This window comes from Polyodon spathula, chromosome 23 (genome assembly GCF_017654505.1).
Source record: "Polyodon spathula isolate WHYD16114869_AA chromosome 23, ASM1765450v1, whole genome shotgun sequence".
NCBI lineage: Eukaryota > Metazoa > Chordata > Actinopteri > Acipenseriformes > Polyodontidae > Polyodon > Polyodon spathula.
In genome coordinates, this window is record NC_054556.1 from 5,055,721 (window position 1) to 5,073,276 (window position 17,556).

Sequence of the window (17,556 nt, forward strand, 5' to 3'; positions counted from 1 at the left end):
ACATTTGTTGTGCCTTTTTTATGGTTCTGACTTTGACTATATAGAGTAGAAGGAAGAAAAGCAACATTGTGCCAGTTTGTGGAGGTGTATTGTATACCTCTTGTTCAGACTACTACAATGCCTTTGTTGTGTACTTTGTAAACTAAGCCTTTTAATCATTGCAGCTTGTGAGGATGTAAACTTGGAATTGTTACATATTTTTTGGCAGAAAAAATGTTCACCTTCAGGGGTTTTTATAAAATTGTTTTTTTTTTTTAAATTGCTTTTTATAAAGTTCATAAAATGCAAAACAGATGTAAAATAACATTTTCTTTTTTTCATTTCTATTGTCACATGCTTCCAGTTAAGTTGTCATCCATCCCTAAGGTTGGAGCATTTTGTTATTGAGATATTTAGTTTTAATGTATTAGCATTTTGAGGGAAGTGTGTGTGTGATTTATCAATTATATTTACTGAAAACTCTGCCTGCTGGCCACGTCCGATCATTGCAGAAAAGATGGATATCACGAAAGCTTTGAGATTGATGAAATGTTTTTTTCCATCTCGCTGTTTGCCTTCATTTCCCTAATATTTGAGGGTTTCCCCTATTTTTATTATCGTACGCATTACCCTTTTTAGAGGTTTATTCATCCGTTCTTCTACAAGTCAAAAAATGTATGATTTTTCTGTCAAACCTTGCAAAACAACTTTAAACCCAACCATAAATCTTTCAGGCATGAAATAAGACTCCTATTGTACATAGCAGTTTTACCCATTCCAGGTTTTAATGACAAGCTTGATTTTAGCCATAGTGTATGGGTAACAAGCTCAGGTGTGTCTCATTAAACTCATAAAACCAGGATTGGATCAAACTGCTGTTTTCATGCCTGCCTTGTGTATTTTCCATTCACATATTTAGGTTTAAGTGCCTTGTTCGTAGCTTTCTGTTTTTGATTTTCAACGTCCAATTGCTGATGTGCGTGGGTACATGCTTGGGCCTATATATGCTGAGCACCGTTCTGCGTAATCTCATAAGTAGTCATTTCCATCTTGAAATGCAGCACATACCTGCTTTCAAGTAGAAACCAGTGCTTGTAAATTAAATGATAGTGTCCAAAAGGATGTTAGAGAGAGTTGATAGGTAGGCTCAGTGACCCCTGTGACATTTCACCCTCATCTTGGCCTGAACAAACACATTCGTTTACTAAGAATTCCTTTGTTTGTACACATTTGAAATATAATGTAATACTAACGTGTTTGTTTGTATTTGAAGTAATTTATATTAAAAACAGGTAAAATACCTAGTTCGAGTCCAGGCTATTATTCTATTGCCGACCGTAGAAGGGAGTTCCCGGTGGGCGGCGCACAATTGGCCAAACGCCACCCGGAGTGTCCTCGGCTCACCGCGCACCAGCGACCCCTGTAGTCTGGCTGGGCGCCTGTGGGCTTGCCTGTAAGCTGCCCCGAGCTGCGTTGTCCTCCAATGTTGTACCTCTGAGGTGGCTGCATGGTAAGTCTGCAATGTGGAAAAAAAAGCGGTCGGCTGATGGCACACGCTTCGGAGGAAAAGCGTGTTTTCTTCTTTGCCGCTTCCAAGTCAGGGCGGGGGTGGTAGCGGTGAGCTGAGTCTAAAAAATAATTGGATGTGCCAAATTGGGAGAAAATAATAAAATAATTGGCGATTTACTTAAAAAAAAAAAAAAAAAAAAAAAAAAAGGTAAAATACATCCCAAAGTGTAATCACAGGTGTGAAGGTTGGTTGCTGTTTTGCTGCATGGAAAAGAAAACCACATTAAAAAGTGGTAAAAGTACATTTATCCAAAACAGAATCGGCTCAAAAAAAAAAACTACTACTTCTGAAACCATATTAGTGCTTTAAAACAACTGGAAAATCTGTACAAGGCTGTCAGCTGTCTGGGGAACACAGAAATCATGAGCCTGTCAAGCAGCCCCTTCATTGCTCCCCAGAAAAAATAGAAAAGGGTCCAAAGTATTAACTAGAGCAGTAGAAACAAGAGGACTGAAATGGTAAGTAATAACACAGGTGTGCTAACACTTCTAAAAGCATGTAAAAAAAAAAAAATAAATAAAAGTACCACGCTAGGCTCTGTGCCAACTCTTGGAAAATGTTTTTACTGTATTCATTTCCTATAGTACATGCCTCCATCAGGGTGGCATTTAACAGTATAAACAGTTTATCATGCAATAAAGTGCATTTTATTCATAGTACAGGTTTTATACCCATCAAAACAGCATGTTGCAAAAACATTCTGCAAATCTTTATTTTGGCAGACTTAATGTTTTATGAACATTCATTTCAGAGTCTTGTCAACAGCGGCACATGTAACAATAATCTAACATTAAAAATAAACTATTCATATTATACAATCAACTGTTACCTAGTTACGGTAGTCTTAGATTTGATCCCACTAAAAATGAATTAAACCCATCAATTTGTAAGCAAAAAAAAGTCGGGTTTTCCCACAGCCATAACAAATCATAAACCCCTTTTAGGCTTCTCTTAAATATTTTAGAGCTACATGTCAGTAGTATTATACTTTGTAAACATGTTTCCATATATTGTTTAAATGGGTGAAGAAAATAGGATGATGGATCTCTATTGTTTCCCCTTTATTTATTTATTTTTTTTACTGCATGCTATTAATTCCTATCCTGATACTGCCGGGGGGTGGGTCATATATAACGGATATTGAAAGACAGGCATTTATAACTCACTGCTGCTGCAGGTAGGAGCAGGAACATGCCTGTGGACTGTGCAAGAATGTACTAAATAGACACCAAGGAATTTATACTCTAGTGCAAAAATATAACCAGAGTACCCTTTGTAATGTGTAACTGCTGTAACTATACATACTGGAATTCTCTGCAAAGTGTCAGCATACCAAACATAATTGTATATGCTTCACACAAAGGCTGTATTTGCACAAAAGGCTGGAAAAATTGGAAATGGCACAATGCTTTACGAATACAGTCCTACAATTATTATTGCTTGTTGCTGAAGACTGTTGTCAAGAATGTTTTTTATAAAGCTGGACTATGGAAATGTGTATGATGCCCTAGCTTCATTTTACTGTATCGTAAGAACTGTTTTAGTTGTTATCCAAGAGAAACAGCAGGTTGTATCTATCAAGTTATAAAGTACTGACTTTAATATTTTTCTTTTCTTTGTTTTCTTTAGTTTTTTTTGTTCTAACTTGGTTAAAAATATATATACATCATCAGATCAGTTTCTTGTGTTTGAGTGTTTTCAAGTTTCTAAACTTTTCATATCTATTGTTATTATTGTGCCAGTCGGTACAGTACAGTTTTTCGTACAGAAAAAATAAATAGTCGGACTGACAGACACTAAATATGCCTATAGATTTCTCTCAAGGAACATCGTGTCAGTTGTTTACAGAAAAATTATGCCAAGTTTTCCTTTGGAGAGGTTTCTGGCAAGTAGTTTCTTGTTTCTTGCACCAGCTCATAGAAGAGACCAATTCTGCATAAATAAATTCATCTAGGCCAAGTCAACCTCATGACATAATTTTGTTAAACAAATGTAGTATTAAATTTGTGTTTATAAAAAAAAAAAAAAAAAAAACACACAAGAAAAATATTACATAGTAGTACTGTATAGTACTTGTTTGTAGATATAAATCATCTCTCAAAAGGAACTTTGCAACAAGGTGTATTACATAGGTTTGTTAGGTAACGGTTTCCTTTCCATGTGAATCGAGCTAATGTGTGACAGGGCTATTTACGGGGAGATGATGGTTGCAATTATTTCTTGAGATGAAATGATAGAAATGGAAACTGTGGCAGGGCAGTAGGAGATAGCCTTGCACATATGCGAGGGGACAGTGAGATGTCCTGCGTGTCCTCCCAGCCTCTGTGCATATTTTGTATTTGTATTGTTTTGTATTATGATTTATTTATTGTATAAAGGAATGCGAATAGCCGACTGTGTTGTTATTGTTGATTTGAATGGTTGTGTGTCATTTAATAATACAATGTTTTCTTTGTTCTTGTTTGGTTTGGATGTGGTCTGGCAGATGCGATGGTAGCAGTTCGTATTTGCCAGACATCTCATGAGAATGTGGCTGGTGCCGTTTATTGAATAATTGTTTAAGTGTTTGTAATTATTTTGTTAAATTGGCCAGTAAAAAAAAGCCTGCAGCTCTCTGCGTACTAGGAGTGGAGTGTTTTGCAGCGAGAAAGAGCGAGAATCTGAAAGTAAAACTAAATCTAAGCACAGTGAAGGCAGTTTTCCAGACTGACCTGTATTGTTTAATGTTCGGCATTTTGTTTTGTTTGAATATTTATTTTCGCTCCGTGAGCAATGTTTTTTTGTTAAAATATTTTATTAATAAAAAATCGGCACAACCGAGCTTTCATCCGAGTGCCTGCCTGTTTGTGGCTTCATTTCCTTGGTCTGACGTCGCCACTCGGCCACCCCTCACAGAAACCTATTAGATTCTGGAGTTAGGGTTTTATTTGAAAAGATTAGGAGCTGGTTTTTGAGTCTTGAAATAAGAAACGATGAACTTTTTCAAGAAGCGTTGGCTGGTTTAATCTGGGAGCAATGAAATTTCAAAGGGGGTGTTTTTGCAGAAACCTCTTCAAGATTGTGATACAAAGAAAACAGTGGGGGAAAAAAAAGAGCCAGAAACAAAACTTGCTTATGTAATGCTTTTGTTTACCAACATTTACATACATAGCTTTTGAGTTACATTCATTAAATATTAAAAACCAAAAATGAATGCAGGGAAGAGAGTTTGAAGTGATCAAGACAGATAAATAAGGGCTGCCTGGAAGCCTATTCAAAAGTAATCTATGAGACACAATTCTAGGAGGACAACATTTAATTTCACATATTTTTGCTCTGATTTTATATACCCGTTGTAAATTCCCAGGAGTACAAATTATTGAAGAGCCGATTAAATTCTAGCTTTATTTATTTTGTATATGTAAATGTATTTTAGAAATATTCAGTTGTAATACTGTGCTGTGCAGTTTGTTGTATATGTTAAAGAGATTACATGTTATTAAAATGTAGGTAATTATTAAGCAAGTATCCCTTTAAGAACACATGCCTTTATAATAGTCCTGTTAAACCTCTGTCCTTTTGAAACAGCCTGACTAAACTGTTTTCCATGTTGAATTCTCCATTTATGCTTTGGCCGGGAGCCCCTGGAATCCTGCCCCTTCTAGATATTCTTTGATGCTTATACCAGTGCTTACAAACTGGTTACAAAATTCACCCCCACATGGTTAAGTGTCTTGAGGGAAAGCTGAGGGACAGTGATGTTGGTTTGAAATGAGTCCCAGTGAGCCAGTAGATGCTCAATTTAATTCTGGCATTTTTTTAATGCTTTTCAGTTTTTTTTTTTAATTTTTTTTTAAAATAAATTTAGTAGTCACGAATGGATTTTTACCCCATTTAATTTCCCAATTTGGAATTGCCAATTGTGTGTATTGATGCCGGTCCACCAATGCAACCCCCACACCATCTTCGCGAAAGGGCAGCTGATACACGCATCCTCTGAAATGTGCCCTGCCAAGCTGTCTTTTTTCACACTGCAGATCCACAGCGAAGCCATCAGACCTGTAGTGCTGGAGGACAACACAGATCTCAATGGCTCCACAGCAGACCGGCAGACGCCTTGCAGACCACAGGAGTCTCTGGTGTGCGGTGAACCGAGGATTACCCTGCCGACCTGAGCCCTCCCTAATTGGACGGTGCTTGGCCAATGGCGCGCCGCCCCCCTGGAACTCCTGGTCACGGTCATGACCTAGCCTGGACGTGAACCAGCGATCTCCAGGCTATAGGGTGCATCCTGCACTCCACGCAGAGTGCCTGTACTGGGTGCACCACTTTGGAGCCCCTCAATTTAGTACTTTTGCATGAGCCCCTTTGATAGTTCTTCACGCTGCAAGGGTCACATGTCTGAACAGGTTTGTGGCTTCTGTTTTGCTCGCACTGTAGGTCTGCATCTGGAATATTTCTACAATACATTTCTCTCTTGAGGAAACTGCATGTCAGGGATTCAATTTTAGACAGACTTCCCATTACTCTGTCAGTCTGAGAGAGAACTTGAGAATTCCAGAAACTCTGTTCAGGTTTGTTTATTTGTCCCCGTGAGCAGGATCACTCCCAGATACCCCAGCATCCCAAGGCTGTTTGAGTGAATGGGCTTTAAACTTTTGATTTGTCTTTTTTGTTCTTTTAAGAACAGTTGCTCAAATTAAAAAGTGCATAGGCTACGGTAATTTTTAGCATTACTTTTAGCTTATTTATTATAATTGTTCTACCCCTCAAGTGCTCACAATGGTATTGAAAGTACACTTTTCAGTTAGGTTACATTGTATTTTATGGTCCTAACCTGGTCTTTTTCAGGTAGGGTCAAGCTTTAAGGCTGAAAATAAAGAAGTGCTAATTCTGTGCAATATTAGTCTCTCCCCTTTTACGGGATTAACAAATGGGTTAATTTTCATTGTTCAGCCTTTCATGAATCTTTGGTACATTGCTTTATTTACTGTTATTTAATAATAACCAACAGTATTCAAAAGATACATGGCACCCCAGGGTAAACTGTTCTGGTAAATAGTGCTTTGAATACCACCCTTGTTGTATAATACAGAAATTGACTGTGTATTCTTTTCCTACTAGTACTGGATCTGATGCTGGCACAAGCATTAGAGTTTCAGATAAATGAGGGATCACAGGCTCATATACCGGAGGTGCTATGTAATGTTGGATGATTTTCTGTTCCTCATAGTAGATGATCTGGATGCGGGGGAAGCGTGCGTATACAAAGTTATTTAACTGGTCTTTCAGCTTGTTCTGGTCAATACGAATGTAGGTGAGCAGGTTGGGCGTGGCATAATCAATGAAACATTCAAATGTATCTTTCAGAGTGGCTGTCAAAACAAACACTATGATCCAAGTCACAGAACAAGTTATCGATTGGTATGTGGCCTATAGATTCCATCACGGCAGAGTTTGCATTTGTTTATTTTTCTTTACAGCTGTCCTGCTATTGAACCTTACAGGCTCCAGAGAGTTGAGAAATTAAATTAAGTTAATAAATATGAATAATTATTAGGCTTAATCGGATAATAACACCACAATTGCAATGCAACTATGATTTAATTAGTTTCACCTGAGCTTAATTATTTAGGCTTGAGTTTAACTAAATACAATTGTTAAACAGAAATTGTTGTGATCAATATTTAATGTATAATGACATGTCAAATGTTTTAGAGGCAATCGCATGGGAAAATATTTAAAACAAAGGGAACATACCAACAAATTCATTGTGATTGAACTACAGATGCTCCAGGGATCTTGGAATGAAGAAAGCTTTGGTTAGTTTGTTGAAGCCCAGGTTTAGTTCCTTCAGACTAGACAGGTTGAAGACTTTGTAGGGAACCTCTTGCAGGGATTTGCCGTTTTCTTAAAATATTCTACTGGGATTGAAGATATAAAATTGTTCTCCAGGGACAACTGCATGAGAGACGCTGGGAGATCTGAAGGCATGGATTTCAGTGTATTGTTGCACAAGTTAATTTGCATCAGGCTTTTCATTCTCAAAAGGATTTTCCCCTTAAGTTCACAGAGTCTGTGAGTTTGTTATTGCAGAGGTCAAGCATTGTTAGGTTGAGTAGCTTTTGCAGGGCATCTGCTGACAACTTAGAGATCTGATTGAAACCGACAGAGAGTCTTTGAAGGGTGCTGGGCAAAGGTGCTGGAACAGTTTCCAAATTGTTGTGCTCTAAGTGAAGTTTGAGAAGATTCTTCATCTTTGCAAACACACCTTGGTTGACAGCAGAGGACTTTATTTTGTTGTGGCTCAGATTGATTTCTGTGAGAGAGGTTGCATTGAGAAAGGAACTTTCACTCGCAGCTTCAATGCTGTTGAACTGAAGGTAGAGGTGACGGATGTGATGCAGGACATTGGGGATGATCTTCAGATTCCTGTTGTCACAGTGCATTGCAAAAGGTAGGAAGGTGGACAAAAGCACTGGCTGGCACACTCATAGGGATATTGAACATACTGACCAGAATATAAGCCTGAATCAACCGAATAGGAAAAAGTGGGCAGTTTTACTAAAGGGGCTCTGTATTGGGGTCTAAATACAAATCTTGACATAAGACATTTGCCTGATAGAGAAGGACTAAAATTGATATTTGAGTTAGAATTTTCATAGTTATATTTCATAGTTAATTATTTCAAAAATGACATTTGCATTGATGTTGTTTACTGATAACTATAAGGACGTTTGGAAAGAAGTAGCTTCATATTTCTGCATCTATATAAATGATTAAATATTGAATCAGCAGTTCAATTTTCTTCCTAGATACAAATGGTAGCTGCGACTTGAGTATTGCTGATTGATCATGCTTGTTAATACCATAAGGGCACGGGCAGGTGTTTATTGGTTGATTGGGAACATCCACAGTGTTCAGTATTCAAAATGCATGTGACGGATGTTCGGAGCTCAGAAATTACACCAGCTGAGGCCTCATGTCTGCCGTATGTGTTCTTTGTTCTTGTTCCTGTTTTTAAATTGATATTTAAATAAAATGTTTTGATCGATTTTAAGAAGACTAATTCATTATTTTTAAGAAGAAATTGAACCACCTTACAATAGATAACTGTCTACAGCTTTGTACTTGGCATTGGTCCTTGACGGCATCCTCTGAGAACAGCCCAACTCTCTATATAACTTCAGAAGGCTTTTTTCTGTTTGTAATGGTGGAGCTAATTTTTTATTATTTTTTATTTTTTATCTTACCGAGTTTATTTAATTGGATCAAGTTTCTCTTGTGGATTTTTGTCTTTTTGATTACATGCCATTGTACTTCATATTAAAAAAGCCGTGAATAATCGCATGGATAGTTTATTGCACCGCTTAAGAATCAAAGTGCTTTTGGAAAAAAGTTTTTAGGATGAGCTCAGTCACTGGTAAAGAGTAACACATGTATAATTTTAGTAAATATTCATTTCCAATGCTTGTATAAAATATTTTGTACCCCATTTTATGAGGGTATATAATATTCAAAAAGTGAATGAAGAACTATTTCCCAGTAAATAACATTAGCAATATATATATATATATATATATATATATATATATATATATATATATATATATATATATATATATATATCCCACATGATTTGATATTTGTCTGTTAAATTCAGTATGCTGCATTTGCTGTCTTTTCATGTTCATCAACAAGTATAAAGCCTCATGCAGATGCTTCTGAGCAGCACTGAATTTATGCTGCTGTGATGTCATCACGCAAAGACATGATTGCATGATTCAATATGAACCCATCCAGTTATGCTTTCATGAGATTGTACAGGTATTTTGTGTGCATTAAAATAATGCACTAAATAATGGCACACTAATAGTTTAGCAAACCTGGACAAAGATGATTGACAGCCATTTGTATTTAATTGTTAAACTCCCATTATATGCACATGGAAAACTTTACTGTCCTGCAAAAAATTTCATGTAACAGCCACTCTCTTTTTATGTTTTTAATTATGTCACCAAAGTTTGGAATTATTTTCTGAATTTTTAATTGAGCATTAAATGCAAAGCTCATTTAAAGAAAATTAATAGACAGAGTAGTCTCCTTCTTATTTGTATTTTTGGTTTGAAACGCCAATATTAAAATGTAGGACAAGTAACATCAGTCTTGACGAACGATGTACATGTTTCCTTGAAATAAATCTCAATGTCATACCTGAACAATGTTTGTCTCTCTTTGTCTGGGTGAAGGGCACCCAAAGCCTTTTAAATTGAAGCCAGGTCCTCAAAAATGTGACTGAATCGCGCTTTATGGGCAGATGCAAGACAGTATTCTCTTCCTCTGGTTTATCGCAGTCCTGTGCACACTGATGCTAAATGGCTTTGAGGTAGATTAAAACTGACAGTCTTCTCTTCATCATGCAAATTATCCTGGAAGCAAACAGAGCCATGTGCTCAGTGACCTCAGTGAAGCCTTGTGGTTTCTGCTTTTATTTCTGTTACTTTTTTGGGGGCGGGGAGGGGGTTAGGTGCAGAAGGAATTTCCTTGAAGACAAAACATAAGGAATCGATACAAATTTAAATGAAAAAATATGTGCTTTGTGATTTGGTCTTTTTGTCAGGATCATGGCTTCTTTCAGTTGGGTGTATTGTGCATAAAGCTTGAGAGTAGTTTGTGGTTGCTAGAACTCTCTGACTGATTAGCAATGTTTTATATGAGTTAATAAGAAAACGGCTTCGTTTACATCTTTATCTTTCTTATGATTTGAATGGTTAAACACATGTGAAGTGCCAGTTATGGGTAAGCTTAAATATACATATACTTTTAACTGTGTTATTCAGCTTTAATGCTTTGAACTAAACAAGCATTGAATTGACAACAGAACTAGCAGAAGGCACAGATGTCGTTATCCACCCATCAACAGTCCAAAGCACCTTTAACCACTGTTCCATAGTTCAATTTCTGTGTTCTTGTGCATATTTTAGCCATTTTTTTCTTATTCCCCTTTCTTAACAGAGGTATTCTTACTGCAACACATCCTTTAAGTCCTGATTTCAAGAGTGACCTTCGTACTGTGCCTTCTGCCAGTTCTGTTGTCAATTGAGTGCTTGTCTTCTTTCTATTCCTGAAGGATATTATCTTCAAGTATTGCTCATCCTTGTTAAACAGCTTTTTGGGTCTTGCAGTCATGAGTTTGTCAATTACAGATGATGTTTCTCTGTCCTTATTGATTATGCTTTAGATGCCACACCTTGAAAATCGAGTGGTGTGAGCTATTTCTGTTTTTCTTTCTTTATGCAATTCAAGTTTGTTTCAATAGTAGAAAACACTAGTGGGGGCTTTCAGTAAATTGTTGATGCTCATAATGTATGACAGTAGAAAAATGCAACATGTCTAAGACTTTTGCAGAGCAGTGTATATAAAAAAAAAAAAAAAAAAAAAAATCCACAAGTCATATTTAAACTTTCCTGCAGATGTTAACAATAATTTCTTATTTTTGAGTTTTAATAAAACTCTCCATTATAATAACAATAAACATTCTTATGCAAAGACAAATGTTACACTATGAATAAATTATAAAGAATGTTATTATTATGTTTGTTTTTTCTAAAAGGTTTGACAAGATGAAAAGTATGGAAAATTCTGCAAAATGCCAAGTTTGCAGATTGTATCCATATGTTTGTTAAGCACATATTGCAGAATTTGTGATAAATGACGTACCAGTTTTCTAAAGTGTGGTGCCAGCAGCTCTCAAGAGCAGCCTTCCACATGGTGGGCAGTTGACTGCAGAACTTGTGACCAGAACATCGTTGCAATGTTGACACTGCAGTACATTGTTAACAAAAATTGTTTGAAGCTTTGCGATACTACTGGTTTTGCAGTAAGATAAAAAAATAAAATAGAATACCGAATCTGTAAATAATTGCCTCAATTAATACTGTAATCAATAACATGTAATTAAAATGCTAGTTTGTTTACGATATGTTTTACATTCCTCTCTCTGTTTGTTTGACTTGTTATTGAACACTGTGTAGGGTTTATGACAGTACTTACTGTTGCAGAATACATACAAAACAGCAGTCAATATTGCAAGCCTGCTCAGTAACACTAAAAAACGCTAATAAATATGTGCAAGTAATCTATATGCTGCATTAGCCCCTTCTGAACTGATACAGCTGTACCTTCAAGCAACATTGGTCATGTACCAAAATCAATAAACAGAAACTCATGTCTTCTGTAATAGTTTAGTTCTATTTCATGATCTAGCCAAAACTATAAACTTAGCACTAACTCTTTCAAGAAGAACTTTCTTCTGCGTCAGTTCTACCTTTCCCCTAAAGAAGAAAACAAGATAGAATCTTAAACTTGGCGATGCCAGTGCTGACCATCTTTCTTTACTCATTTTACTACTACAGCACTTATATTTACATGTTCTTATCTTATCAAATAAAACACTGACATTTAGCTGCAGTTTAAAAAAATAAATGTCAGACTTGACTGCAAATGTTTCCATTCTATTATTTCCTCAAAATGGATCTGCAAAACATACCAATGGCCAGGACCTAATATACTCCAGATACTATACATCTGTTGTTGTCTGTACTGCATATGTTCTGAAGAAACACTGGCATACAGCCACAGTGTGCCACAGGAATGTTGTTTTAGTTTTTTTATAATATTTTTTTTTTCATTAGTATATCTCTCAAGAACCATTTCACCATAAACCCCATGAGCTTTAAAAGCAGCCAAACTTTGTTTCAATATCAGGGTATTAAAAAAAAAAAAAAAAAAAAAAAAAAAAAATCCCACAGGATCTGACCTTTTGAACTACAATGTGACCATAACAATCTGCATGTCTGTTGTTGAAAAGGTATTATGCTTCCAAATTAATTGAGATGTTGCATTTTTCAGAGGTGTGTTATGTTTTAAACCATGCGTCGGACCTGTAAAGTTGCCACTTGGACATCTGCGTATTTCTATACTTTTAACAAAGAAAACCTTTATCTGACTCGCCCCGTCCTGGCAGTTTCTCAGTTTCTTCATCTACTGTTAGACTCAACTCTTCTTTTGAAGACTGAGTATTATGTCTTGGTGTTGGAGGGCACGTAGGACTAATTCTAGATTCATATGCAATCAGCATTTATCCTCCGTTTTCCAGGTGATCTAATTAGTTGTAGTCTGCAGTGCCCCTTTAGCACACCAAATGTTGATAAGTGAGTAAACATTCTCTTTTTCGTTGCTTCTTAAATTGCAATGCTTAATTCAGTCAGTCTGGCTTTCTCATTCAAAACAAAAAAATATCTGGTTTCAGAAAAAGCATATCGGGTTTCAGCAACATTTTAAACAAGATAAGCAAGACTCCAGATTTGTGAAATGTTATTAAATTATTTAAGAATTTACATTAAATATGTAGTGTGGTAATTGCATAGGCGTGGCCACTCAGTGTTTTAAATCTGCATCATGTTGAAAAAAAAAAGTGGATAAAAAAATAATAATCAAGATGTTCGTGAAGAAATGAAATACTTTTCTGTACCATTCCTATTAAAGAGGCAGTGGGGTCTGTTCAGTTGATTTAAATGTTATATGAATTGCTCTTTCTAAAGGTTGTGAAATTGCTGTGGGAATCACTGGTGACATGTTTGTTTAAAATATTAAGAACATTATTCTACCAGTCCTCTTTTTATTTCACTTCTATTTTGCAGACCCGAGTGTTTATCTTGTAAATGAGGGGTGGAAGTACAGTCTTGTCTGTAGAGCGAGACAGCTAGAAATTCTTCCAACTGGATAGAGTTTTTTTTTTTTTTGGAGTGGGGTCTTTTGGTTGCCTTTATTGTGTATGTAGTATTAACAGTGCCTAGATTTGCTTACTAGAAGAAAAATAATAGTAATTGAAGGGTTTCATGGTTTGAGATCATTTTTATATTGTCAGAATATAATATTACTTTTAGTAGAATGTCTCGTAGCTCGCTAGCTCATTGTCTGCATGCCAACGAGCGAATACCATTTGAAATTACCCTAATTTAGATCAACAGAATAATATTTTATATAAAACATCATCTTTTTGTGCTGTTCCAGGTGCTTTTTAGCTGTGGGAGGAAAATGCTTTATACCTGTTGTGAGTTTAAGAAACATCAGTGTGTGATACGTGGCAGAAAGAGTTCAGGCCAACCTGCAGATTTTTTCCATGTGTTTCCTGTTAGCAGCCTCCCTCTCCAAATTGAAAGCCTGTCCAATATGTGATTCTGAGAATAAAAATTTTGAAAAAAAAAAAAGCACTAACACGTTATAAGAGACCACAGAGTCAAAACCCTAATAATAATTTTTCTAACCATTTTTATTTGCTGTTTTGTGACTCGTCGTTCAAGATCAACAAAATAAAAGCACTTCATCTGCAAAGATACACTTCTCATGCTGTTAGCTTTTGAGGTTGCTTAAAAAATGAGTGTGGGTATATTATTTTTTTTGGTAAATTCACTGAGAATCTCAATATGCAAAAAATAACACTTTACAAATTTCAATATTGTGATGTTATTTTAATAATAATAAAAAAAAAAGTGAAATGTCCATTTTTCATTGTAAGTGTAATTGTGTTTTTCATTGTCAGTGACAACTGCTGGGGTCTGTACCTTGTATGTTTCTTATGCTGGTCAGCATATTCAAAGTTTTTTTTTTTTTTTCTTTAAGAGATGTTTCGAAGAGCACATTCCATGTGTTCCTAGTATGCTGAAGTAGCATCAAACTGTTTTTGGCTACTTCAATGCCAACTCAATCTTTAATAGGAAATCAAAGCTTTTTTCTTTTTGTGGAACTGTGTCGCCATCTGCTGATCAGAAGGCGACACAGTTACATGAATTACAGTTTTATTTGGAATGGTTTAGAATCAAATAACAGCATTTACTGGAGGGCGGGCAATAGAAATGAATATAAATATAATGTATGTTCAGTTTGAGCTCACAACTTACCTTTAGAATATATACACTAAGTTAGACAAAAAAAAAATGCTTACAAGAACAATCTTTCTTTATAAACAGCTAGTGTGGTTAAAATGTCTTTTTCATCTTGAAACGGTTTGTAATTTAACATCTCTCTACGATAAGGGAGCCAAAGGGGATCATAAAAGACATGTATTAATATGCATGCATGCAACAGAAAAGCTTTAAAGACATGACTTGTCTACATACAATTGGAATTAGAAGAGTGGTGCAGCAATAGCAAAACCTGCCAGCTCAAGTTTGTCTTTTAAAACTGAGCACTTCATTGTTCCAAAGTATAAATGCTTTAGATAATAAAAATTCTAGAACATCACAGTTATGCTTGTTCATTTAAAAGTTCCTGCTTTGTATTTTCAGACATTCTTACTGTGTATTGCTTGAAATATGAAAAGCAGGTATCATCAGACAGGTTGTTTGTCTTTTACTGCAATAAAATAAATCTGAATAAGATGGCACAATTTGTCTGCATATAGTAATTCCTGCAGATAAAAGGTTCTGGCTGTCCTTAATGCTTGAGTTTGGCAGGACAGTAATACTCAAGAACCATTAAACACTTTTTTTTTTTCTTTTTTTTGCTGGTTAATGGTTTTGCCATTGTTTTAAGATAATTCCTTAAGAAATGTTCAAGTCAATAAAGATACAATACCATGACTACTAATATACATCTTGGCCATGTTTTTGCAATCAAAAGAAGGGTGGATTTCTTTTAGACAAACGTAGTGCCTTTTTCAGTGTACTACAGTATGGTACTACAACGCCACACTGAAGAAGGCACTAGCCAAAAAGTTTGTCGACTTGAATTTTTACCTGATTGAGTGTTTTGAAGTCAAGGTGGACCATTCATATAAAAAAGTACACATTTCTACACTGCAGGTAAGGCTTTACAATGTTTGTTGAATTTGTACTGTAGACATTCAAGTAATTATTTGAGCTCAAATTTAGAATTTTGTAAAGAGACTTGTTTGAACCTCTAGGTTATCACTCAGGACTTCACTTCCTCTTCCTGGAATTCCCCAGCTGGACTCCCATGCGGTTGGAAACACAGCGAAAGGTTGCTGGCAGTACATCCCAGTATTTCACAGGGTTGTTAAAGAGGCTGATGCCAGAATAGGGGGACTTTTTCACACGGCCCCCTGTTGGGCAGAAATCGTTCACACCCACACCAGAAATATTGTTAGAATGGAGGTAAACAACCTGAGAGAGAGAGAGAAAAACATGTCATTCAGTATTCATTTTATTTGGATTTCCAACATGGTGCTAGCCTTTAATAACAGTATCCTGAAAGAAACACACCAAAAATACTGTAAATAGTGGAGTTATTTAATTTTGCTATGGTAACATTGTGTCAGAAAACATCATTGCGGTTCTAGGGCAACATAAATACAGGGTTTTGTTTGTTTAAGAATACAGTGTGTTATTGTGAAAGCGCCAAAGAATTTAGGTTAGGCTAGGTTTTTATTGCTCGCTGAAATCTCAGAGACAGTGGCCTTCCCCTTTTGCTTGATTTTTAGCATGAAATGAAATCCCAGCATTGTTGACATACTCACCTGCAGGTATTTCAGGGATGCTAAACCAGCAGGAACTTTTTTGAGTTTGTTGTTATCCAGGTGAAGTTCTCTTATATTAGGAATATAGGCTAGGCTTCCATTTTCAACAGATTTAATCTGGTTATGTCCAAGTCCAAGTCTGTATAAAGAATAAGGGGCTTGTTAAAAATGTCTGCGAATAGTTATTGAAACTTACAATTATTTAAACAGTGTTTCATTTCTGAAAACTACTTTATACCTTATAGCAGTTGGCATTTTATATATAGTGCTTGGGCTATTAGTACTGTAAATATGGAGCAGTAGAACAGGGATTTGCAAAACTAAAATGAACAACAGACCTCGTCATTGAACAAACACCACTGTTATTTACCTTTGCAGATCTTTGTATCTCATAAAATCTTCAAGTTCCACTTTTCCAATCTTATTGTAATCCAAGTGAAGCTCGTAGAGGGAGGACGGTAAATCTAAGGGAAACCAATAGATACAGTGGCTGAAAAGAGTCGTCTGCTGTGATTTGATCCCCACTTAAACATCAATTTCTTAATTTAAGGCTTAATGCGTAACTATCGTCCTATAATGTATTCCATTATGAGTTTATCGATTTGAAAAACATAAATCTATGAAATGTATTAGTTCTGTATATATCATGTGTTGTCTTTACCTTTAGGAACAGCAGTTAGCCTTGTCTCTGCGATCCTCATAAAAAGTGAAGACATGCCATCAAAAGCCCCTAGTTCGATCCCGCTGTTTTCAAGTGGATTTGCACTCATCTCTGAACAGTTTGAGATAAGGGGGGGGGGGGAACGACATTAAATATATTTGGAGCAAGAACTGAAAATAAATTGTAATAACACATCTCTGTACTATACCACCATCTGCTGGTTTTAAGTGCCATTACTCTACATGTAATTTGTATCTGACTTCATATCAAAGAGTAATTCTGTGCTAACTGACTGCTGCCATACTTAAAAACAAAGCTTCTTGGGGCTGTCATGAAGTGGTCTTTCTAGTCAGGTGGTCTTCATACAGGTGTCGCTATCACTGCAGGGCTGTTCTGATAGGTCCAAGAGAGTGATACCTGGCATTGGTTTGGATCTACAGGGTTAGCGTCTAAAAAGTTGTCAATTTATAGACATTTCACCTTTTGAACTTTCATGGCCCTTCATCTGTTTGTTGAGTACATTTAGTTGTCATGCAGTCTTTCTTTGACATGCAGTGATAACGTCACTGAAACACCTTTTTTTTTTTTTTTTTTTTTTTTTTTTAATTATTTTGGGAAGAAGCCTGCAGCATGAAAAGCATGTCTGGTTGAAATGTAGGTGCTAGAAATAGATGTGGTGGAATAAAATATGTATTAACCCAACTATCCATGATGATCAGTAATCTTTTATGAATTTCTTTTTGGTTTTTCTTTATTTTTTTTTTTTTGGGGGGGGGGGGGGGGGGGTTACCGTCGTCTACCTTGAAAGTAAGTAAATAAATGAATTAA

General features: G+C 36.0%; 2 protein-coding genes and 1 pseudogene across 2 annotated transcripts in view; 1 reads left to right on the plus strand and 2 right to left on the minus strand.

Annotated features, from left to right (window-relative positions):
- Window positions 1-17,556, plus strand: part of LOC121298144 (centromere protein P) — a 77,939-nt gene that overhangs the window by 13,989 nt on the left and 46,394 nt on the right. The window lies entirely within an intron of this gene.
- On the minus strand, window positions 4,532-8,682 carry LOC121298039 (annotated as a pseudogene).
- Window positions 14,047-17,556, minus strand: part of LOC121298142 (asporin-like) — a 13,159-nt gene continuing 9,649 nt past the window's right edge. The window contains exons 5-8 of the mRNA XM_041225011.1: window positions 16,729-16,839; window positions 16,438-16,531; window positions 16,068-16,206; window positions 14,047-15,714 (exon numbers count right to left, since the gene is read on the minus strand). Of these exons, the coding sequence (XP_041080945.1) occupies window positions 15,511-15,714; window positions 16,068-16,206; window positions 16,438-16,531; window positions 16,729-16,839 (548 nt within the window). The 3' untranslated portion in view covers window positions 14,047-15,510. The remainder of the gene's footprint in view (window positions 15,715-16,067; window positions 16,207-16,437; window positions 16,532-16,728; window positions 16,840-17,556) is intronic.